The sequence below is a fragment of the Oncorhynchus tshawytscha genome, linkage group LG14, assembly GCF_018296145.1.
Source record: "Oncorhynchus tshawytscha isolate Ot180627B linkage group LG14, Otsh_v2.0, whole genome shotgun sequence".
Classification (NCBI taxonomy): domain Eukaryota; kingdom Metazoa; phylum Chordata; class Actinopteri; order Salmoniformes; family Salmonidae; genus Oncorhynchus; species Oncorhynchus tshawytscha.
The window spans coordinates 54,443,957-54,468,591 of NC_056442.1; the positions used below are offsets into that span (position 1 = coordinate 54,443,957).

At 44.2% G+C, this 24,635-nt stretch overlaps 2 protein-coding genes and 1 pseudogene across 2 annotated transcripts; all 3 read right to left on the bottom strand.

The window, feature by feature from the left end:
• Window positions 1-7,665: 7,665 nt before the first annotated feature.
• LOC112267489 lies at window positions 7,666-10,903 on the bottom strand (annotated as a pseudogene).
• Window positions 10,904-14,334: 3,431 nt separating this feature from the next.
• On the bottom strand, window positions 14,335-17,928 carry LOC112267637 (extracellular calcium-sensing receptor-like). The gene is made up of 6 exons (XM_042296625.1): window positions 17,810-17,928; window positions 17,421-17,709; window positions 16,264-17,076; window positions 15,872-16,099; window positions 15,445-15,568; window positions 14,335-15,251 (listed from the first exon to the last, which is right to left on the bottom strand). The coding sequence occupies exons 1-6, from the start codon at window positions 17,917-17,919 to the stop codon at window positions 14,335-14,337; spliced, it is 2,481 nt and encodes an 826-aa protein (XP_042152559.1). The 5' UTR covers window positions 17,920-17,928.
• Window positions 17,929-20,943: 3,015 nt separating this feature from the next.
• Window positions 20,944-24,367, bottom strand: LOC112267490 (extracellular calcium-sensing receptor). Its single transcript, XM_042296626.1, has 6 exons — window positions 24,222-24,367; window positions 23,664-23,958; window positions 22,623-23,435; window positions 22,261-22,488; window positions 21,994-22,117; window positions 20,944-21,887 (listed from the first exon to the last, which is right to left on the bottom strand). Exons 1-6 carry the CDS (start codon window positions 24,365-24,367, stop codon window positions 20,974-20,976), a joined length of 2,520 nt encoding a protein of 839 aa, XP_042152560.1. The 3' UTR covers window positions 20,944-20,973.
• Between the last annotated feature and the right edge of the window lie 268 nt (window positions 24,368-24,635).

The following is a 24,635-nucleotide window of genomic DNA, read 5'->3' on the forward strand; positions in this document are numbered from 1 at the left end:
CTTGAATTTGCCCTAACGAAAAATGTATCAACCTCAGCAAAATGTCCATTCATAATAATCCACATAATAATTCACATTTCCTGTTGCTGAAGGATTATTTTCCTGCTGTAGCAAACTGGCTCAAATTAAGATGCTACATCTGTAGTCTTGACACCTACAAACAACTCTATTCACCAGAGGTTCAGATACCTTATTATATGGTATAATGTCCTCTAAGGGTTAAAATATGTACTTCTCAGTGTCATTGATTGATTGTGGTATTAAGTTTTGATCACCAGTTTGTTAATCAGAGTTGAGTGTAATGATAGTATTGTGTATTTTGTATTTATTATGGACCCCCATAAGCTGCTGCCAATGTATGTTGTATTGCACTTAAGGATGCTTTATGCACAGTTGTAGGAAACAGTCACATAATTACATTTTTGTATTGTTGCTTTATTAAGATGACATTAGATACATTTCTTAGGGAGGCAGGTAGCCTAGCGGTTAGAGCGTTGGACTAGTAACTAAAGGTGGCAAGATCGAATCCCAGAGCTGACAAGGTTAAACATCTGTCATTCTGCACCTGAACAAGGCAGTTAACCCACTGTTCCTAGGCCATAAAAAAAAAAAGGAATTTGTTCTTAACTGACTTGCCTAGTTAAGTAAAATTATTGTGGTTACAAAGCTTTTTTATAAATATGGATAATATTAACAAGTGATTAGAAAACAATGAATTTATGTACAACCGGGATGGGCAACTCCAGTCCTCGGCGGGGCCTGATTGGTGTCACTCTTTCCCCCCATCCCTAGCTAACACACCTGATTCAACTAATTGCATTCTAATCCGAAGATCATGATTAGTTGAACATTTGAGTCAGGTGTGTTAGGTGAGACTGGGGCAAAAGTGTGACACCAATTAGGCCCTTGAGGACTGGAGTTGCCCATCCCTCGTGTACAACCTTTCAGTTTCTAGGTTTAGACATCTAGCTATGTTGAATGTATCTCAATGACCAGTTTATACCTTGTTGGTGCCCTGGAGGTTTGCAGCCATGCTGCTAATTGTACATGTATAAGAACAGTCAATAGAATGAACTTAGCTTGCATAGAAGGTAGCTTATTGACCAGAGAGACCAGAACAAAGCACAATAAGGCTAGGAGCCCTATGTAGGGGAAAGGAGGGGAGACAGTTAACCAAAGCACACAGATCGAGACCTGTATGAGAGTGAAAGCCAGAACGCTGAGTCTCTGCTGTGGGGGACCAAACCATTTCATGACTTTACTGGCTGGAAGCGTAGCCCTGAAGGCCATCAACACCACTATTGTTTTCCCCAGAACACAAGAGATGCAGAGGACGAAGGTGATCCCAAACGCTGTGTGACGCAGCATACAGGACCACTCAGAGGGCCGGCCAATGGCGGTGAGAGGTGAGAGAGAACACAGAGTCTGTGTGATGAGCAGCAGGAAGCTCAGCTTTCTGTTGGCTCTGAGGACAGGGGTGTCTCTGTGAGATCTACTGGTGTAGATCATAAGCCAGAACAGAGCCGTCAGCAGAAGTCCTTCTTCCACCCAGCCATAAGAGACACACTGATATCTGCTCTGCAGGATATGTGGGATATAGTTACTAGCATCTGGTAAAGAAACACAGCATTTAGAACAACGCGAGGATTTTACACTGTCAATAAGCAAAACATCAAAAAGGCGACATTGTAGCCTGAATAGATCATTGGTTATCTTTAATATGATTTGTGGCATTTAGGGTAATATTACACTGACTTAAAATGCTGCACAATTCATTTTATACCTTGGCTTTCGGTCCTGATATATATTTTTTTAATTTCAGCGTGATTTTCACACTAAATGTTAGGTTGAATCAAATGCTTGATCAGACGTTTTATTCAAACAGATTATTTATATACAATTTGCGGTTCATGATTTGCTACAAAAACACAACCATTATTATAGAGGAGGAAGAGGAAGTCAACATTATATCAGTCACAATTCACAAGTGGATTTTTTCCTCACCATTTTTCTGACCATGTTCTCTGTCTGTCGTCACTTTTAGGTTGAAACAACGTGATACTACTGTGTTAGCATCACTCCATCTGCCCAGCGGAGATATACTTCTGCACACCGCCTTTGGTAGCTGTCAGTGGAATACTACAATAGTTACTACAACATAGACACACAATGCACTTAGACATACATCTGTGTGTATATGGGGAGGAAGGTAGCCTAGTGGTTAGAACGTTGGACTTGTAACCAAAAGGTTGCTAGATTGAATCCCAGAGCTGACAAGGTACAAATCTGTTGTTCTGCCCCTGAACAGGCAGTTAACCCACTGCTCCCCGCTAGGCCGTCATTGAAAATAAGAATTTGTTCTTAACTGACTTGCCTAGTTAAATAAATGTAATACAAATATATGGGAGATTTTTTTTTTTTTTGGAGGGGGAGAATCTGCCACTTTTCATTTTCCCCTCATTGCATCAGCCTTCATAAATAGTACAATAATCACAAAATTACAAGTAAACAAGTACCTGGTTTGGTGTCAATACAGCATATTTTATACAGTCAGACTCAGTATGACTGTCGCTGCATTGCTTTCTCATGTCAGCTACCGTTGTCAATGCACACATGACCCTATGGACCTGGAACCATGCTCGGCCCTCAGGTAGAGGGGAGCACAGCCACTGCTGAGCAGCCAGGCTCCAGTCACAGATAAAGGTACTCTGTGATCCATCCGAGGGTATCAGATTTAGTAAGAACTCAGTCAGGCCGGGGAGAACAAACCCCTTCACTTCATGTAAGGGAGCCTGACTCTCAGCTTTACCCTCCGGTATGCATGTCCCACAGACAACATCCACTCTGCTCCAGCATGTCAGGGGCAGCATCGGGGCTAGGTTCTGGGCACAGTGACTGGACTCTGCTCTGAGGAGAATGGCTCTGGGGTTAACATCTCTGTCTCTCAGACATGCACAAGTACATATGTGGATCATCTATGCACAAGGACAGAAAGGAGAACAACACACATATATTATATCATTATTGAGCACACTTACTTGACTAATGTCGGAATCAACAAGATTTTATTAAATTTTAAAACTTGCATTATTCAACAAATCATTCTGTAGGAGGTAGGGCTGCACAATATGTACTGCTGGGTATCACGCTCCCTGTCAGTCTCACCTGTAGCCAGTGTGAGGAGCTGCCGAGACCAGAGGAGGAGTGTCCCACCAGCGCCAGCACCCTGCTGCGGCTGCAGCTCCGCAGTCCTGTCGGCTCTCTCTGCTCCCCTCCTTTCAAAGCCTCCAGAACGGCTCGCAGCAGGTTGTTGCTCCCACAGATGGAATAGACGTTGTAGCCCAGAGTCACAGCCGGTAGAAGTTCAGAGTTTCTGTTGATCTCCTCTCTAGGGAATAGCACCATCCAGTCCTCTTGAATTGTGCTGGAGAATAAAATAGCATAAGATATTTTCACATGGCTGTACATCAACCCCCTACTCCCCCTTCAAAATCTTTTGAACAATTTGGAAGACAGTAAGATCCTCCTCCAAAAACCTACATTTAGCAAATCAATATGAATGTCTGGTGCAACATCTGTTCATTTAATACAGCTGTAACCTGCGTATAACAATTCAAGATGAGTGCAGTTTATTTCTGTACATTTAGTCCTCAACGACAGAGAGAGAGAGAGAGAGAGAGATATCTGGAGTGACTTCGGGAGAAACTAGTACATTGCTCCGGCATCCTGTGGAGTTTCCCATCAGGTTGTTTAATTGCCTTTTAGATGTCCCATGATATGTCATTTAGAGTCCAATCATTTGATCTCAGTTTCCCACAGAGACAATTAAAACAATTACAAAATCAGTGCTGATTAAACAACCAAGAGTGACATTTAAATCCAGGTTCTCCATATCTTACAATATAATGTTATAATAAGAAGTTATATGTGTATTATGGACAAAAATACATTATATTTAGGAATCGTCGATACATTTATTTAATGTTCCTAGAGAGAGAAATTGTTAGTGCTGAAAAGAGATGGTCAGATTTGCAAAATAAAAAGACATTAGTAAAAAGAAAATGTTATTCCAATAATTACAATTCCATTTGTATACTCACCGTTCATATTTCAGAAACAGATTCATTCTACAGTGAGTGAGAGCGTCTTCAGCGGAGTTGTTTAAAGTGGAACCTCTTGTCTCCCCATCCTCTCTAGTGTGTGGTAGCTCAGTGCTCGGGTCCAGAGTCAGACAGGGTCTTCTGCAGTAGGGAGTCACTGCCCCGGTGAACAGAGCTAACAAGACAAGTGTGACTCGTCTCATCTCAGAGCCTCGCCTTGGCACAGTCACCATCCTGGAGAGTCTCTGTGTTTTATAGCCTCCTGTCTCCTACCCAGCTGTAAGGGGCTATTCAATTGGGGACAGACTGACAAGCAAACACAATTGTTGCGTAAGGCATCCAGAACTTAGGAGAGCAAACAACATGACATCTGATTCCTTGGTCAACCAATGGTAATTTCCGTTTATTTACCACAGTAATTGTCTATCTCTTTCAAGAGAAGTTTTCCCATTCCCACTCTCACTGTGTGGCCTAATATAACAGCCCTTTCCATTCTAGTGTACACAGTACGATGAGTTATTATCTAAGTAATTTGTTATTAGATTACCTTTTTATTTCAACATCTATCTGAAATGGGTTACACTGGTTTCCAGTTACAGATAGATATCATTCACAAAGCCTAGCATGTCAGCTGCAAAAATAGACCCTGATTCTATGACATCTATCTGCCAAAGTATGTCATCTGTCATATTATGACATCTCTCTGCCATATTATGATATCTATCTGCCAAATTATGACATCTATCTGCCATATTATGTATCTATCTGCCAAATTATGACATCTGTCTATGATATTATGATATCTATCTGCCATATTATGATATCTATCTGCCATATTATGACATCTATCTGACATTATGACATCTATCTACCATATTATGACATCTATCTGCCATATTATGACATCTATCTACCACATTATGACATCTATCTGCCATATTATGACATCTATCTACCATATTATGACATCTATCTACCACATTATGACATCTATCTACCACATTATGATATCTATCTGCCGTATTATGACATCTATCTGCCATATTATGACATCTATGTACAGCATTATGACATCTATCTGCCATATTATGACATCTATCTACCGTATTATGACATCTATCTACCACATTATGACATCTATCTACCACATTATGACATCTATCTGCCATATTATGACATCTATCTACCACATTATGACATTTATCTGCTGTATTATGACATCTATCTGCCATATTATGACATCTATCTACCACATTATGACATTTATCTGCTGTATTATGACATCTATCTGCCACATTATGACATTTATCTGCTGTATTATGACATCTATCTGCCACATTATGACATCTATCTACCACATTATGACATGCGCGTTACAAGTAGTGTATAAAAGGCATCTTGTGATCAGCATAGCTTGCTTCCTCTTTGTTATCTATGTTCTGTCTGGGGGAATCTGGTGTTGGAGTTCTTAGTTCCGGTGTGTGGTTTCTCTGTGGTGCAGGAGGTGGAGGGCCTAGGCGCCAGGTCTTGAGGCCTTAACTAAGATGACACTAATAGGCCTGTGGTAGGAGTTAGCCTACTGCCTGACTCAGTGACACATCAAAGTGTGACATCACGCTGGCACCCTCCATTAGCAGAGGAAGGGTTACTGCTGGGAATGAATATACTGGAGAGACTGTTGCTGCATTATGGAGGCAACTCGTCATAATGATGATGACACATCAGTTGTCTGTTACAGGAAGCTCACAGCTATGCCCGGTGAATGGCTGGACATTCAAATGCTCTTGACACTTATGCTTCTTATACAGAGGTCTGAATACTTCATTGAAACTATAACAAAATGGCATCCTCGCCTCTGTTTTGGAAAAAAAGCTAAGGGAAGGACCTGGAGAAATGTAACCACTCTCCAATTCATGGACAGAGCTATGGATGCAAGGACTGACCATCCATGATATCAACATTATACACTGTTCAAAAAAATAAAGGGAACACTTAAACAACACAATGTAACTCCAAGTCAATCACACTTCTGTGAAATCAAACTGTCCACTTAGGAAGCAACACTGATTGACAATTAATTGCACATACTGTTGTGCAAATGGAATAGACAACAGGTGGAAATTATAGGCAATTAGAAAGACACCCCCAATAAAGGAGTGGTTCTGCAGGTGGCAACCACAACCACTCCTCAGTTCCTTATGCTTCCTGGCTGATGTTTTGGTCACTTTTGAATGCTGGCGGTGCTTTCACTCTAGTGGTAGCATGAGACGGAGTCTACAACCCACACAAGTGGCTCAGGTAGTGCAGATCTTCCAGGATGGGACATCAATGCGAGCTGTGGCAAGAAGGTTTGCTGTGTCTGTTGGCGTAGTGTCCAGAGCATGGAGGCGCTACCAGGAGACAGGCCAGTACATCAGGAGACATGGAGGAGGCCGTAGGAGGGCAAAAACCCAGCAGCAGGACTGCTACTTCCGCCTTTGTGCAAGGAGGAGCAGGAGGAGCACTGCCAGAGCCCTGCAAAATTACCTCCAGCAGGCCACAAATGTGCATGTGTCTGCTCAAACGGTCAGAAACAGACTCCATGAGGGTGATATGAGGGCCTGACGTCCACAGGTGGGGGTTGTGCTTACAGCCCAACACCGTGCAGGACGTTTGGCATTTGCCAGAGAACACCAAGATTGGCAAATTCGCCACTGGCGCCCTGTGCTCTTCACAGATGAAAGCAGGTTCACACTGAGCACATGTGACAGACGTGACAGAGTCTGGAGACGCCGTGAAGAACGTTCTGCTGCCTGCAACATCCTCCAGCATGACCGGTTTGGCAGTGGGTCAGTCATGGTGTGGGGTGGCATTTCTTTGGGGGGCCGCACAGCCCTCCACGTGCTCGCCAGAGGTAGCCTGACTGCCATTAGGTACCGAGATGAGATCCTCAGACCCCTTGTGAGACCATATGCTGGTGCAGTTGGGTGGGTTCCTCCTAATGCAAGACAATGCTAGACCTCATGTGGCTGGAGTGTGTCAGCAGTTCCTGCAAGAGGAAGGCATTGATGCTATGGACTGGCCCGCCCGTTCCCCAGACCTGAATCCAATTGAGCACATCTGGGACATCATGTCTCGCTCCATCCACCACAGACTGAACAGGAGTTGGCGGATGCTTTAGTCCAGGTCTGGGAGGAGATCCCTCAGGAGACCATCTGCCACCTCATCAGGAGCATGCCCAGGCGTTGTAGGGAGTTCATACAGGCACGTGGAGGCCACACACACTACTGAGCCTCATTTTGACTTGTTTTAAGGACATTACATCAAAGTTGGATCAGCCCGTAGTGTGGTTTTCCACTTTAATTTTGAGTGTGACTCCAAATCCAGACCATGGGTTTATAAATTCGATTCCCATTGATAATTTTTGTGTGATTTTTAATAAGAATATTTAATTCATTCAGATCTAGGATGTGTTATGTTAGTGTTCCCTTTATTTTTTGAGCAGTGTATTATTTAATCATGCTATGATGCTGTACAGTGTTGGTTTAACATTTACTTTGTTTACAAAAATTGGAATAAAACAGGCTCATATTTTGGGTTCTGATGGGGTACGACAGTTGAACTAAGCTCATGAGGAATTTATAAGTTATATTCCTCAAGAATCAATGGCTAAACACTGTATATCATTTATTTATTTTACATTTTAAGTCAAAAAAAGGATGTTGCAATTAAAGATTCTAGCTTTAATCTAATTTAAGGACGTGTCATATGTTTTATTGGGAATTCAAAAAATATATATATATCAGATTTGTTTCAAAATATATCTCATGAATAACTATCTTTATAAGTAATTGATTACGGATAAGTTTCTTTCAAATTTGATGAATATGTGAGATATGCATTAGAAGTGTATTTTTTTATTGGACACAGAGAGAATATATCAAATTCAGCCAAGGCTATGCATGTCTGTAGACTTTAAAGATGGCAATGAATGAGATGTAGTTATGCTTCAAACTTAAATCCACTAGAGGGTAGACCATTTTCTTTGCCAACCATTCAGCATTGTCAGTATATAGTACTGTACATCTTTCCTCGGGTGCACTGGGCTGCTGCTGTATGCGTTATACTGTTGGATATATATTGAAAGGTGTTTGTTTTTAAGCATTATGTGGGGCAGATGGGTTACGGCTTGAATTCTAATAAAACAGCAAACATACAGTACCCAGACAATTGTACATTTTAAATCAACAATAAATGATCAGAATACATTGACATTTTACATTGAATTGTTTTTGCATAAAGATGACCTCAAATTTAGTCATGTATATCATTGGTCTTCTACCCCATGAGAATGTTTTTTTTGTGTGTGTGTTTTCCTCTGACTTTTTAGAAGAAAGATACAAAATAGCATTCCATAACTAAAGGCTAGAATAGCAAAGATCTGTTGTGGAAATTCTACACGGGGACACTCAAAGTCAATCTTTAATGAATCATCCTTTATTATTAGTGCTCTGGAGAGATTTCAACAAACTCAATGCACCAAGTACACATGTTGATCAGGAGCTCTATCGGGGCAGTCCCGTTAGTTCTCTTATAGACTTCAGACAAGTTATATTTGCTTGATTTAGCTGATTCATAATTCATAATTAAATCATCATTAGCGTTTGCTTCATTCATGTGACCGACCAATACTGGTTCATTCATGTGACCGACCAATACTGGTTCATGCATGTGACCGACCAATACTGGTTCATGCATGTGACCGACCAATACTGGTTCATGCATGTGACAGAGTAATACTGGTTCATGCATGTGACCGACCAATACTGGTTCATTCATGTGACCGACCAATACTGGTTCATGCATGTGACAGAGTAATACTGGTTCATGCATGTGACAGAGTAATACTGGTTCATGCATGTGACAGAGTAATACTGGTTCATGCATGTGACAGAGTAATACTGGTTCATGCATGTGACAGAGTAATACTGGTTCATGCATGTGACAGAGTAATACTGGTTCATGCATGTGACAGAGTAATACTGGTTCATGCATGTGACAGAGTAATACTGGTTCATGCATGTGACAGACTAATACCTCACGAGGCTTCTTCTCTCTAAGCTGAAACTGAGATATTTCTCATTCCCAAAAACAAGGGTCTGGGCATACTGCCAAATTGCAGATACTGAAAGTGAGGATTCATTCAATAAGTCACTTTCATGAACACAGAAATTGGTTATTAGAAAAGCACAAACATTACATTTTCCTCACAGATCTCCACAGCTAGAGTGAACTTCCCAGGAGAGCTGACATAAGATGAATACAGTATGAGCATGCTGAAGGTGATGCATTTGGCCTCATTGAAGTTATCCGGCAGCTTCCGAGCCAGAAAAGCCAGCACAAAGCACAAGAGAGCCAGGAGTCCTATATAGCCCAACACAGCCCAGAAACCAATAGCTGAACCTACATCACACTCTAGAATGATCTTTTCCTGATATGTCTTCATATTATTGTATGGGAAAGGAGGGGAGACTGTTAACCAAAGAGCACAGATCAGGACCTGTATGAGAGTGAAAGCCAGAACACTGAGTCTCTGCTGTGGAGGACCAAACCATTTCATGACATTACTGCCTGGAAGCGTAGCCCTGAAGGCCATCAACACCACTATTGTTTTCCCCAGAACACAAGAGATGCAGAGAACGAAGGTGATCCCAAACGCTGTGTGACGCAGCATACAGGACCATTCAGAGGGCCGGCCAATGAAAGTAAGAGAACACAGAAAACACAGAGCCAAGGAGAAGAGCAGCAGGAAGCTCAGCTCAGAGTTGTTGGCCCTGGCGATGGGGGTCTCTCTGAATTGGAATAAAATTGTTGCTTTCATAATAGTTAAACAAACCAATCAAATATACCAAAAACAAAATGACCCTCATGACCTCAGAGTAGGACAGGAATTCAATCTATCCACTCTCCCATTGGATCAGTACTGGACTGGGCACTTCATGCACTCGGCTGAATCTGTTTGGAGAAAAAGCCCACAAAAAACACAATGTTAATGATTCAGGAAAACAAACAAACATAAGTGTCCAAGGAGAGTGTGTGTATTCATGTTCACTCATGTGCATATCAATCATCAATGCCTGTTCACTGTAGAGTGCGTGTTACTTGACTTGTCTCGATACTTTACATACCAACAGGGGCTGAGTGGCTGAGGTTCAGTGTAATTGTTGTGTTATTAAATATCATGCAGGATAGCATACTGACTCCCCGGCCAGAGATATGAGACAATATGACAATGTACTGTCTCTCTACGCCCTCCCCAGATAATGCTAGAAACCACTTCCATGGTCCCGATGTAGCACTATGTAAGTGTATAAATTCATATCTGGCTGGGGAATCTCCATTGCTGAAAAAATAAATAAATAAAGCCTCTTCTTCCATTGTGAAATTTAAGTAGTGCAAATGCTAAAGAGGAAAATGTTAGAGGGAAAAGCATTTTTTTTACGTAGCTTTTGCATTCATCGTTCTGTTGCTGTATTATCAGACTACAGTGAAATCATTTATTTTACTTTAAATGATTTGCAATAGATAAAGGTCACACTTATAGAGTGGTATATAGGAAATAAACCTCAGATATACAGTAGATTAAAAGATCACTCATAATATTGAAAACAATAAAACTCAGAATTTTCTAGTCACCTGAAACAGCATACTCACTTCTTACACCTTGGTAGATCTGGTAAACTCTGGAAGTTGGGTACCCTGCTGTCGTACTCCGTCTGGAAGGTGAAGATGCCTCCGATGACGAGTTCTCCGTCCTTGGCCATGCCTGGCAGCTCTGCCCTGCCCTGCAGCCTGCACACAGGCTCTCCCTCACCCATCACCACCAGCAGCACCAACAGGACCAGCTCCAGCAGTGGAACGGCTATGGGGTACATAGTGTAGTCTAGAGCTAGGGATGGCTCCGTAGTGCAGTCTAGAGCTAGGGATGGATCCGTAGTGTAGTCTAGAGCTAGGGCTGGCTCCGTAGTGCAGTCTAGAGCTAGGGATGTCTCCGTAGTGCAGTCTAGAGATAGGGCTGCCTCCGTAGTGCAGTCTGGATCTAGTGCTGGCTCCGTAGTGCAGTCTGGAGCTAGGGCTGGCTCCGTAGTGCAGTCTGGAGCTAGGGCTGGCTCCGTGGTTCGTACTCCTCACAGCTCCTCTTTTTATACTCTCTGAACCCTGCGTCTGTCTCAGAGCCTTACCACAGAGGCCCTGTCTGTCGGTGCTCCCGCCCCTTGCTCCTGTCCCCGTCCACATCCTGCCCACACACCCCTCAACCTGGCATGTAGGAGGTGTGACACGTCTCTGAGGTATCGAGAGCATAACATAGGGGTGTTAAGAGAGCATAGGAGAGCCAGCCAGCGCCGGGCTACCCAAGTCCTCACAGTGAGGACGCATGCGCCCTGCATGATTTAGGCTGTAGATCTCTCTAACTACTGTACCCTAGGTAGTACCGTAGTGTCCACAGTCTAATGGAACACTGGAAAGATGTGGCACATACATATCCGGGCACATTGCTGCTATTTGATGTGCTCCAAAGCTCTGTTACAGCCGTTCAAATTCACAGATATAAAAATGTGTGGCGGCTGCAGTCTGTGAGATGTACAGAAATGAAATCAGGGGGTTTATGCAATCGACCTTTACTTGCCGAAACCATTTGCAAAAGAAACACACAAAAAAACAACAACATGAAACTGGACGCATTGAGGGTATAAATGTGTACCCATAACTAGATCTCCTTTCTTCACCAGCTGGGGTTGTTGAGGTTTTCAGTCTGCAAAGGTCAAATGTCCTTTTAGAAGAGCTTTATCAGCAACCAGGAGAGGATGAAGCACTACCATGGACTCTCAACCAGGAGAGGATGAGGCACCACCACGGACTCTCAACCAGGAGATGATGAGGCACCACCATGGACTCTCAATGGCACCTGTCCAACCCCAGTTATCCCAGTAGGTCCCTTTGTATTACAATGGTTGGGATAAAGTGACAGGCTGATATCTGGGTACATGGTTCATTTGATAGTATAGTGTATTTTTTGAAGTGTAATTGCTAAAGAGCAGGTTTAAAGAGATTCGGTCAAATAGATTACCCTGCCCTGGTTTAGGCCTCTTCGTAAGTAAGGAGAGGGTAACAAAACGTCCTCTGTATCTGTCCTCATTAATTCAATTTAGACTTACAAATGAACAAACCTGGTCTCAGGATTTGATTTACACTGGAGGCCCCTTCGGTCTCCACAGAGTTGGGTTTTTGCATCATTTATGTGGAACAACTTACAGAGCTCTCTGAAATGAGATGTTCTGACCCCCCCCATGGTCAATTCAGAGACATGATCAGAGTCCTCTATGTTAATAGTAAATGCGTCTGCTTTTCTGAATGTGTTTTGTAATTTTGTATATTGTATGTAGTATGTGTTAGATGTATTTATGCAGGACTCATCTGTAACAGAGAGCCTAGTCTTAGTATGACTTCGCTTTAAAAACATTTAAATAAAAAAATACATTTAAAAATACAAAAAGAGGCACGTTGCACTATAAAATGGAGTGCAATGGATCATAATGTTCTGTTTTTGTTTTCAAAATTGATTGAAGACTATTGTTAACCCTGTAGGCACCTTGCACCTAACCAGAGGTCAGTTACATTACAACGCAATGGATTATCATTGCCCCCAACCAAATTAAATAGGACTTTTTCATTGTTTTTCATTTTTTCAAATTCTTGATCCTGTGCAGTTTTAAATCAAATGTAAACACCAAAACATACATTTCAATTTACTTTAGAAGAAATAGCGAATCATGCAAAGGTGGTCACTATTTGACAGCATCTGTATATTACAGTATACTGTGTCTTTGGATGGGAAGCTGCTACTGTTGTTGTTGTGTTAAAGGATGAGCTAGGGGCCTTGAGGTGTTTACTCCCCCGGGACTGTGCTCTGTGGCATTAGCAGCAGCTCCTCTGTACCTGGAGTGACACATCCCACTGTATGTGTGTGTGTCAAAGAGACTGCTTGTCTGTACCAGATGGTTACCTGTCTGTCTGTCTGTCTGTCTGTCTGTCTGTCTGTCTGTCTGTCTGTCTGTCTGTCTGTCTGTCTGTCTGTCTGTCTGTCTGTCTGTCTGTCTGTCTGCTTGTTTGTTTGTCTGTCTGTCTGTCTGTCTGTCTGTCTGTCTGTGTCTGTCTGTCTGTCTGTCTGTCTGTCTGTCTGCTTGTTTGTTTGACTGCATGTCTGTCTGTCTGTCTGTCTGTCTGTCTGTCTGTCTGTCTGTCTGTCTGTCTGTCTGTCTGTCTGTCTGTCTGTCTGTCTGTCTGTCTGTCTGTCTGTCTGTTTGTTTGTTTGACTGCATGTCTGTTTGTTTGTTTGACTGCATGTCTGTCTGTCTGTTTGACTGCATGTCTGTCTGTCTGTTTGACTGCATGTCTGTCTGTCTGTCTGTCTGTCTGTCTGTCTGTCTGTCTGTCTGTCTGTCTGTCTGTCTGTCTGTCTGTCTGTCTGTTTGTCTGTCTGTTTGACTGCATGTCTGTCTGTCTGTTTGACTCATGTCTGTCTGTCTGTCTGTTTGTTTGTCTGTCTGTTTGACTGCATGTCTGTCTGTCTGTTTGACTGATGTCTGTCATGTCTGTCTGTCTGTCTGTCTGTCTGTCTGTCTGTCTGTCTGTCTGTCTGTCTGTCTGTCTGTCTGTCTGTCTGTCTGTCTGTCTGTCTGTTTGTCTGTCTGTTTGTTTGTTTGACTGCATGTCTGTCTGTCTGTCTGTCTGTTTGACTGCATGTCTGTTTGTCTGTTTGTCTCTGTTTGTTTGTTTGACTGCATGTCTGTCTGTCTGTTTGACTGCATGTCTGTCTGTCTGTCATGTCTGTCTGTCTGTCTGTCTGTCTGTCTGTCTGTCTGTCTGTCTGTCTGTCTGTCTGTCTGTCTGTCTGTCTGTCTGTCTGTCTGTCTGTCTGTCTGTCTGTCTGTCACAGACAATAACTTATGGAGACAGCCTGTCTATCTTTGACAATGTCCTAATGTTCATGTTTCTATTATTTCACAACAGGTTTTTGTTGATTGTGATTTATTTAAATACACACAACACTAAAAGCACTAAACACTAAACAGTTAGTGACTTATATTCTTTTAACAAGGTTCAAACATGCAGCAGTTGTTGTCCTCACAGTTTACTTCAGAACATTTGACAAACAGTATATCAATTAGTAGGCCCCAACATTTTCTAAAATATGTTAATGACGTATATCATTGGATGTTTTCCCCATCATATGTTTCTTGGTGTTTTGCTCTGGCCTCAGCAAGATAATGAAACATTTAGGAGCAAATATGCAGAAAAGTAAACCAAAACTAGAGGCCAGAATAGCAAAGATCTCCACAGCTACAGTGAACTTCCCAGGAGAGCTGACATAAGCTGGGATAAAGGTGATCCAGACTGCACAGAATATGAGCATGCTGAAGGTGATGAATTTGGCCTCATTGAAGTTATCAGGCAGCTTCCGAGCCAGAAAAGCCAGCACAAAGCACAAGAGAGACAGGAGTCCTATATAACCCAACACAGCCCAGAAACCAATAGCTGAACCCACATCACACTCGAGAATGATCTTTTCCTGATATGTTTTCATATTCTTGTAGGGGAAAGGAGGGGAGACTGTTAACCAAAGAGCACAGATTAGGACCTGTATGAGAGTGAAAGCCAGAACACTGAGTCTCTGCTGTGGGGGACCAAACCATTTCATGACATTACTGGCTGGAAGTGTAGCCCTGAATGCCATCAACACCACTATTGTTTTCCCCAGAACACAAGAGATGCAAAGGACGAAGGTGATCCCAAACGCTGTGTGACGCAGCATACAGGACCATTCAGAGGGCCGGCCAATGAAAGTAAGAGAGCACAGAAAACATAGAGTCAAGGAGAAGAGCAGCAGGAAGCTCAGCTCAGAGTTGTTGGCCCTGACGATGGGGGTCTCTCTGTAACAGTAGAAAATGAATGATGTCATCACAGTAAGAAACACCCCTAGCAATGAAAACAAGGCCAGCAGTGTCCCCATGATTTCCTCATAAGATAAGAATTCAACTTCTTTCGGACGGCAGGAATCTCTGTACTTGTTGGACCAGTATTCCAGCTGGCACCTCATACATTCGATGGAATCTGAAGTTAGATGGAAAAAAACAACAGTCAGACTCCACTTTTACAATCGTAAAGCAATTACATACTAAGATCGATGTCTGAAATATGACATAATTTAAAATGTTTTCTTTTTTTAGGAGCGTGCCTCAGGGACCTGTGTCGATTTCTGAGTGACTGTTTCAGTGAGCCGTAATGCTGTGTGTTTGCTCATCACCTGTAGCGTTGCTGATCTCTCCGTCTGAACATGGTACACAGTCAAAACAGCATACAGGCTTTCCTTTCTGCACAGCCTTACGAGTGCCTGGGGGACAGCTCTCACTGCACACTGACACAGGTATCTTTAGGGGACAGAGAGCAGACACGGTTTAACTCTAAATGTTACATGTTTTACTCCAGCAGGGTCTGTTACAGTTTTCACTGCACACTGACACAGGCACCCGATACACAGAAAACAGCAAAAACTACCACAACAACTCAATCAAAAGCAGTGTAATGACAGAATCATGTTTTTAATATACTTGTGTACACTTAGATCCTAAAATGTATTTTGACCTAGAATATGACGAATACAGATAGTTTTGTTTTCACTGTAGAATATATATATAGAGAGAGAGAGATGTTTGAGTGACTAAGAGCCTCACCATTTTACTACGTCCTCTCCATATGACACTGACGTTATTCATCATGAACTGGTGGCCTTTTGGCAGTGCGGCATCATAGGTACCGACGGTGACTCCATCCATGGTGCCTGGGTTAGTGGTTTGTAAGTTAACCAGTTCGTATCTAGCCGGTGAGTCTCCATTACCGTCGAAAAACACTCTCTCCCCCTCCTCTGTTGTGAAATTCACTGTTTCAAGGTAATACAAAACCTTTTGTGGTTTTTGGGGGGGGAAGAAATTACAAAAATAGTTCAGCTACTAAAAAAGTTGAAGAAAAAAAACGCATAATCTCTCACCAGTGTATTTGTTTATGATACGTAACATGTGACAATGAAAACTAGTGAATTCTCTTGACTGGTTCCTGCTCTGCTCACCTGCCAGGGCTGTATGCGTGTGGGTTGAGCACAGCTCCCGTTAGAGAAGGGTCCTCGGCTCTCCTCACACGTCAACAGGTTGTGGAGGGCGTGAGCTACAGCGTACACAGACTTATACACGTTATTAGTGAATGTGAACTTGGACACATCTGTGAACGTGTTCTGCACGTCTCTTAAACTCTCAGAGCCGTTGCATGGCTTCCTCTTGGGTTCTGTAGTCATATTGAGTGAGCAGTCGAACACAATCTCCCAGAAATCCCTGAGAAACATGCTGTCGGGGAAGTGAGAAGGGTGGACTTCCTTCAGATGCTCTCCCAGCCCAGGGATGTGAGCCCTGGTCACCGTGAAGCCTATTGCGCCCAGCAGGGCGCTGTGTCCCTCGATGGCAGTGAGAGAAGGATCTGTGATCCAGGCATCACTGCCGATCCACTGCAGTCCTGTGATATTGTGCCTGTAGAGCTCACTCACCAGAACCTTGATCTCCCTGTGGGTCATGAAGGCCATGATGACCTTTGAACTGGACTGTTTAATAATCTCCACTATCCTGAGAATCTCATGGCGCGGACCTGTCTGCTCAAATGCCTCAGAGTATTCTATACACACTCCCTCCTCCTGTGCAGCTAGCATGAAGGTGGCTAGGCCTCTATTCCCGTAGTCATTATCACTGCTTATAGCCCCCACCCAGCTCCAGCCAAAGTGCTTGACCAGTTGGGCCAAGGCTCTGCTCTGGTAGAAGTCACTGGGGATGGTTCTGAAGAAGGAAGGGAACTCCTTTCTGTTACTCAGACACCCACAGGTGGCGAAGTGGCTGATCTGTTTTAAGTGAGGGTCACAAAAGACAGTTTGTAACATTAGTGACAAAATATCACACCACTTCTGAAAATGACAGCACATCTTATCACAGCACTTCTGAATATGACAGCACTTCTGAATATGACAGCACTTCTGAATATCACAACACTTCTGAATATGACAGCACTTCTGAATATGACAGCACTTCTGAATATGACAGCACTTCTGAATATCACAGAATAGATTATACTGTAGATACTTGTGCATTTGATTTAAAAGCTATGTGAAGTAGTAATTTTTTCAAGCTGACATTGTATTTACTAGGCAGTTTATGTTGTTCAATTTATGCTCATTTTGTATCTTACCACTGGTATTTGAAACCTCCCAACCATCTGTGCCATTCCGATAGTAGGTGTTGATCCAGAATGCCCAAGGATGGCCTGGACTGTGTCCGATTCAGTGCAGTTGTTGTCATTGATTATGCTCTTCTGTCCGTTCACCAGAGCCATCGCAGCTCTCAGTATATCCATAGTGCCACAGTGATTGTAGATTTTGTATCCAAGCTTAATGCCTGGAAGAATTTCATAGTTTCTGTTGATCTCCTCAATTGCAAAGATCATTGTTTGAGCAAACTGGAATTCTCTGAAATTATAACTAAAAAAATGTGTAGTTAGAAATGATTTCATACACTTTAAACTTCAAATAACAAAAAACAACAACGTTTGAATCAAATAAACATGATGAATATACCTACTTTATGCATCTACGAATTTTAGGGATTGTCTGAAATGTGTCTATGACCCCATCTTGTTCGGTGCGGAACGAGAAGATGCCTCCGATGACAAGGTCCCCGTCCTTGGCCATGTCTGGCAGCTCTGCCCTGCTCTGCAGCCTGCACACAGGCTCTCCCTCCCCCATCACCACCAGCAGCACCGACAGGACCAGCTCCAGCTGTGGCATGGCTCCTGGCTCTGTAGTGCAGTCAGGGCTCTTAGACTCTACAGCTCCCGGTCGCAGCCCATATATAGCCCCTGGCCCCCCGCCCCTGCAGCAGGGGTAGCTGCTATGGCTCCATCCCTGGTGTGGCTCCTGGAGGAGGAAGGTCTCAGGAGACCAGGGGACACTCAACCAAACAAGGAATAAAAGACACGTTGAAATTCTGTCTCATTGTGATCAGGATGTTGTTTTTGGCACTCTCTCTGGTTGTTGGGAAGGTGGCATGGTACTCTTGTTGTTGGGAAGGTGGCATGGTACTCTGGTTGTTGGGAAGGTGGCATGTTACTCTGGTTGTTGGGAAGGTGGCATGGTACTCTTGTTGTTGGGAAGGTGGCATGGTACTCTTGTTGTTGGGAAGGTGGCATGGTACTCTGGTTGTTGGGAAGGTGGCATGGTACTCTGGTTGTTGGGAAGGTGGCATGGTACTCTTGTTGTTGGGAAGGTGGCATGGTACTCTTGTTGTTGGGAAGGTGGCATGGTACTCTGGTTGTTGGGAAAGTGGCATGTTACTCTGGTTGTTGGGAAGGTGGCATGGTACTCTTGTTGTTGGGAAGGTGGCACGGTAATCTGGATGTTGGGAAGGTGGCATGGTACTCTTGTTGTTGGGAAGGTGGCATGGTACTCTGGTTGTTGTGAAGGTGGCATGGTACTCTCTCTGGTTGTTGGGAAGGTGGCATGGTACTCTGGTTGTTGGGAAGGTGGCATGGTACTCTCTCTGGTTGTTGGGAAGGTGGCATGGTACTCTCTTGTTGTTGGGAAGGTGGCATGGTACTCTCTCTGGTTGTTGGAAAGGTGGCATGGTACTCTGGTTGTTGGGAAGGTGGCATGGTACTCTGGTTGTTGGGAAGGTGGCATGGTACTCTCTCTTGTTGTTGGGAAGGTGGCATGGTACTCTCTCTGGTTGTTGGGAAGGTGGCATGGTACTCTGGTTGTTGGGAAGGTGGCATGGTACTCTGGTTGTTGGGAAGGTGGCATGTTACTCTGGTTGTTGGGAAGGTGGCATGGTACTCTTCTTGTTGGGAAGGTGGCATGGTACTCTTGTTGTTGGGAAGGTGGCATGGTACTCTGGTTGTTGGGAAGGTGGCATGTTACTCTGGTTGTTGGGAAGGTGGGAATCTGGATGTTGGGAAGGTGGCATGGTACTCTTGTTGTTGGGAAGGTGGCATGGTACTCTGGTTGTTGTGAAGGTGGCATGGTACTCTCTCTGGTTGTTGGGAAGGTGGCATGGTACTCTTGTTGTTGGGAAGGTGGCATGGTACTCTGGTTGTTGGGAAGGTGGCATGTTACTCTGGTTGTTGGGAAGGTGGCATGGTACTCTTGTTGTTGGGAAGGTGGCATGGTACTCTTGTTGTTGGGAAGGTGGCATGGTACTCTGGTTGTTGGGAAGGTGGCATGGTACTCTGGTTGTTGGGAAGGTGGCATGGTACTCTTGTTGTTGGGAAGGTGGCATGGTACTCTTGTTGTTGGGAAGGTGGCATGGTACTCTGGTTGTTGGGAAGGTGGCATGTTACTCTGGTTGTTGGGAAGGTGGCATGGGAAGGTGGCACGGTAATCTGGATGTTGGGAAGGTGGCATGGTACTCTTGTTGTTGGGAAGGTGGCATGGTACTCTGGTTGTTGTGAAGGTGGCATGGTACTCTCTCTGGTTGTTGGGAAGGTGGCATGGTACTCTGGTTGTTGGGAAGGTGGCATGGTACTCTCTCTGGTTGTTGGGAAGGTGGCATGGTACTCTCTCTTGTTGTTGGGAAGGTGGCATGGTACTCTCTCTGGTTGTTGGAAAGGTGGCATGGTACTCTGGTTGTTGGGAAGGTGGCATGGTACTCTGGTTGTTGGGAAGGTGGCATGGTACTCTCTCTTGTTGTTGGGAAGGTGGCATGGTACTCTCTCTGGTTGTTGGGAAGGTGGCATGGTACTCTGGTTGTTGGGAAGGTGGCATGGTACTCTGGTTGTTGGGAAGGTGGCATGTTACTCTGGTTGTTGGGAAGGTGGCATGGTACTCTTCTTGTTGGGAAGGTGGCATGGTACTCTTGTTGTTGGGAAGGTGGCATGGTACTCTGGTTGTTGGGAAGGTGGCATGTTACTCTGGTTGTTGGGAAGGTGGCACGGTAATCTGGATGTTGGGAAGGTGGCATGGTACTCTTGTTGTTGGGAAGGTGGCATGGTACTCTGGTTGTTGTGAAGGTGGCATGGTACTCTCTCTGGTTGTTGGGAAGGTGGCATGGTACTCTGGTTGTTGGGAAGGTGGCATGGTACTCTCTCTGGTTGTTGGGAAGGTGGCATGGTACTCGGTTGTTGGGGAGGTGGCATGGTACTCTTGTTGTTGGGAAGGTGGCATGTTACTCTGGTTGTTGGGAAGGTGGCATGGTACTCTTGTTGTTGGGAAGGTGGCATGGTACTCTTGTTGTTGGGAAGGTGGCATGGTACTCTGGTTGTTGGGAAGGTGGCATGGTACTCTCTCTGGTTGTTGGGAAGGTGGCATAGCACTCTCTCTGGTTGTTGGGAAGGTGGCATGGTGCTCTCTCTGGTTGTTGGGAAGGTGGCATGGTACTCTCTCTGGTTGTTGGGAAGGTGGCATGGTACTCTGGTGGTTGGGAATCTGGCATGGTACTTTCTCTTGTTGTTGAGATGGTTAGCATGGTACATTCTCTTGATTTTGAGAAGGTTAGCATGGTAATTTCTCTTGTTGTTGAGAAGGTTAGCATGGTAGTCAGGTTATATACCTCATTCACTACATTTTAGCCATACTCTGACAATAAAAACAAACTCTATTAAATTCGACTTAGTTCACAATAAAAAAAAACAACCAATTAAATTTCTAGGTATACATGGTTTATTTTCAACATTTAAACATTCAAACCTGAAATACTTAAAATGTAAAATTAAGTACATTATCATGAGAAACATGACTAAACAATATATGCGCTCATGCTGATTTTGTTGATATTTTTCCCATCATCAACTTTTTAGTGTTTTTCTCTGGTTTCATTAAAATTATATAACATTTAGGTGCAAATATACAGAAAAGCAACCCAAAGCTTGAGGACAGAATGGCAAAGATCTCCACAGCTACAGTAAACTTCCCAGGAGAGCTGACATAAGCTGGGATGAAGGTGATCCAGACTGCACAGAATATGAGCATGCTGAAGGTGATGAATTTGGCCTCATTGAAGTTATCAGGCAGCTTCCGAGCCAGAAAAGCCAGCACAAAGCACAAGAGAGACAGGAGTCCTATATAACCCAACACAGCCCAGAAACCAATAGCTGAACCTACATCACACTCTAGAATGATCTTTTCCTTGTAGGTAGTGAGGTTTTTAATGGGGAAGGGAGGGGACAGGACCAACCACAGAGTGCATATCAAAGCCTGGACAAACGTGAAGGACACTACAGTCAATCTCTGCTGTGGAGGACCAAACCATTTCATGACATTGCTGGCTGGAAGTGTAGCCCTGAAGGCCATCAACACCACTATTGTTTTCCCCAGAACACAAGAGATGCAGAGGACGAAGGTGATCCCAAACGCTGTGTGACGCAGCATACAGGACCATTCAGAGGGCCGGCCAATAAAAGTAAGAGAACACAGAAAACACAGAGCCAAGGAGAAGAGCAGCAGGAAGCTCAGCTCAGAGTTGTTGGCCCTGACGATGGGGGTTTTCTTGTATCTGAAGAAAATAAATGCCACAATACTCGTCAAACATGTTCCTAGCAGGGAGACAGCAGTCAGCAACACTCCCATGATTTCTTCATAGGAGAGAAATTCTATTTCCTTCTTTTCACACATATCCCTCTTCTTATTGGTCCAAAACTCAGGATGACATTGATCACAGGTGACAGAATCTATAAAAAAAAACAAAAGGAATGCAATTTGTTTTATAAAGACGACACACAAACTATTTTTCATTCCAGGACAACTGTGTAGGTCGTTTTTTTTCTCTTATCACACCTGTGTTATTGCTGATTTCTCCCTCTGCACATTGGATACAGTCATAACAGCATACAGGCCTTCCTTTCTGCACAGCCTTACGAGTGCCTGGGGGACAGCTGTCACTGCACACTGACACAGGCACCTGTAAAGAAAGAAATAAATAAATAAACATAAGCATTGGTGGTTTACATCAGAGAACATGGTGACACAATCCACTACTCTGTGTACAGTTACAAATGATAGCCTGCAACACATAGCGTGTATTTGACATTCAATTAGTCGCACCAGCTTTGCATTCTGTGTCCACACTAAGGAGCTGTTGTTGATGGTGAGTTGCCTGTCTGCAGGTAGGGAGGCATCGTAAAGACCCACGGTAACAAACTCCACACTGCCGTCCTCTTTCGGCTGCCAGTTGATGATGTCATACTTGGCAGTAACGTCCCCTTTCTCGTTGAAATACACCTCCTCCCCTTCCTTTGTCTTGAAACGCACATTTTTTATGTGCTCGAGAATCTAAGGAGACATAACAATAACAGTAATAATATTAACATAGCAGGAATGTTCACAACCCAGCTTTTTTTTGTAGTTTGAACTGAAATGTCTGACATATGAAAATCTGAGTTCCTAATGTGTGCTTATCAACTCACTGTCTGTGGATCAGGCTGTGTCTTGTTGCCACACGTCTCCCCACAGCCCCAAACATTATGGAGGGCATGGGCCACAGCCAGAACACCTTTATAGACATTATTAAAGATAGCCATTAGAGACAGATCAGTGAAGATGTTCTGCAACCCAGACAGATTCTCCCTGCCTGTACACTCTCGCTGAGACTGACCCGTCTCGGACTCTGAGCTCTCACCCTGCCTGAAGCGACAGTCAAACAGAGCCTCCCAGAACTCAGTGAACATGCTGCTGTCAATGCCGGCAGAGTTAAGCGGCCTCACGTCCAGGATGAACTCTCCCAGCCCTGTGACATGGGCTTTGGCGATGGACAGGCCTATGGCTCCGTTTAGGACGTGGTGGGCATCCACCCTGGCGATGTAGGAGTCAATGATCCATCCCTCGGAGCCCACCCACTGGTAGCCTGTCAGATTGTGGAGGGCAAATTGCCTCACCAGCAAGTCTAGGTCCAGGAAGGAGAGGAAGGCAACAATGACCTTGGATTTGGACGTCTTGATGCTCTCTATGACCCTCTGCAGCTTCTCCTCAGGGTCTGTCCTGAAGAAGGCCACAGAGTACTCCAGACAGATCCCCAGCTGCTCTGCCGTCTCAATGAACGTGGCCATGCCGTTATTTCCATAGTCGTCGTTGGTTCGGATGGCGCCCACCCAAGTCCATCCAAAGTGCTTGACCAGCTGGGCCAGGGCTCTGCTCTGGTAGCGGTCACTGGGGATGGTTCTGAAGAAGGAGGGGTACTTGACTTTATCACTCAGACACCCACATGTGGCAAAGTGGCTGATCTGAAGAAATAAATTGTACAGGAGTCACAATAGACAACCAATTAGGACATACAACTATCTATCAACAGTATAAGAATAGACAACACATCCAAATACTACTATTTAGGGGGGAAAGCATTTTTCTAAAAGTTTTTAATGATAATAACCAATGAGCATGTTTTGAGTTAATGTATAGAACACCTTAATTCACTGATACCCTCTTGACCCCTAACCCTGCCCTCTGCCTACCATCGGGATGTGGAAGGGACCGAGGACGGTAGCAGTGGCCATGCTGGGTGAGGAGGAGTCCTCCCCCATGATGGCCTGAACCTGGGCTGGTCTGGAGCAACCTGAACCCTCTGTGGCTGTCTCCTGGTTCCCGTTAGCCAGCGCCAGGGCCACCCTCACCCCTCTGGCTATGGAGCCACATGAGTCATAGATCTTATAGCCTAGAGAGACACCGGGCAACAGGGATGTGCTGTTGTTGATCTCCTCTATGGCAAACAGCATAGCCTGGGTAAACTGGAACGCTCTGAAATTCAGACTGGTTCCAACACGACAGTTAATGTCAGGGGGGTTTGGGGTTCAAATGTTCCCTGACTAAAAATGCACAATATTTTCTAAAAAAAATATTTTGTAAGAAATTATTCTAGAGATACATTATTGAAACCGATAATTGTTGATAGCCATAGTAAAAAAATAAGGAATTAGCTGTTTTCTTAATATGTATGGTGTTCTTAAAACTTACCCATAGTATTTTCCCTGATTTTCAATATTATGCCAACCTTATTCCTGCCAGTAGTTTACCTGGTGCACTGCAGAGGTGGTGGGCTCTGTGTGTAGTTCAGCTCTCTGTTCTGCCAGCTGCTGTGGAATGAGAAGATGCCTCCCAGAATGATGTCTCCGTCCTTGGCCAGCTGTGGGTACTCTGGACCTCCTCTCCGCCTGCACATCACCAGGCCCTCTGGCTCTGCCTTGGATAGAGCAGCCACCAGAACCAGCTGTAGCATCGCCCAGCCCTGCTCTGGCCACCTATGTGTGGACAGCATACCTGACACTGCTAGGCTTCTGTAGTATGCTAGGCTGGCATTACAGGTGCCCAACAAAGGGATGGCAGTGCTGAAACTGATATTTATACGGTGTCACACTCCACCAGGGAACGAGCACCATTGGGCATCAGTGAGGGAGGTGCTGCATTGTGTCATGATAACAACAATGTAT

Coding starts and splice junctions, on each gene's coding strand:
- LOC112267490 (XM_042296626.1), bottom strand. CDS start 24,367: ATGTGCAGGCGGAGAGGAGGTCCAGAGTACCCACAGCTGGCCAAGGAC. Junction 23,959..24,221: donor CCACCTCTGCAGTGCACCAG/GTAAACTACTGG, acceptor TGTTGGAACCAG/TCTGAATTTCAGAGCGTTCC. Junction 22,118..22,260: donor GGACACAGAATGCAAAGCTG/GTGCGACTAATT, acceptor CTTTCTTTACAG/GTGCCTGTGTCAGTGTGCAG.
- LOC112267637 (XM_042296625.1), bottom strand. CDS start 17,919: ATGGCCAAGGACGGGGACCTTGTCATCGGAGGCATCTTCTCGTTCCGC. Junction 17,710..17,809: donor AAAATTCGTAGATGCATAAA/GTAGGTATATTC, acceptor ACATTTTTTTAG/TTATAATTTCAGAGAATTCC. Junction 16,100..16,263: donor CACGCATACAGCCCTGGCAG/GTGAGCAGAGCA, acceptor AAACCACAAAAG/GTTTTGTATTACCTTGAAAC.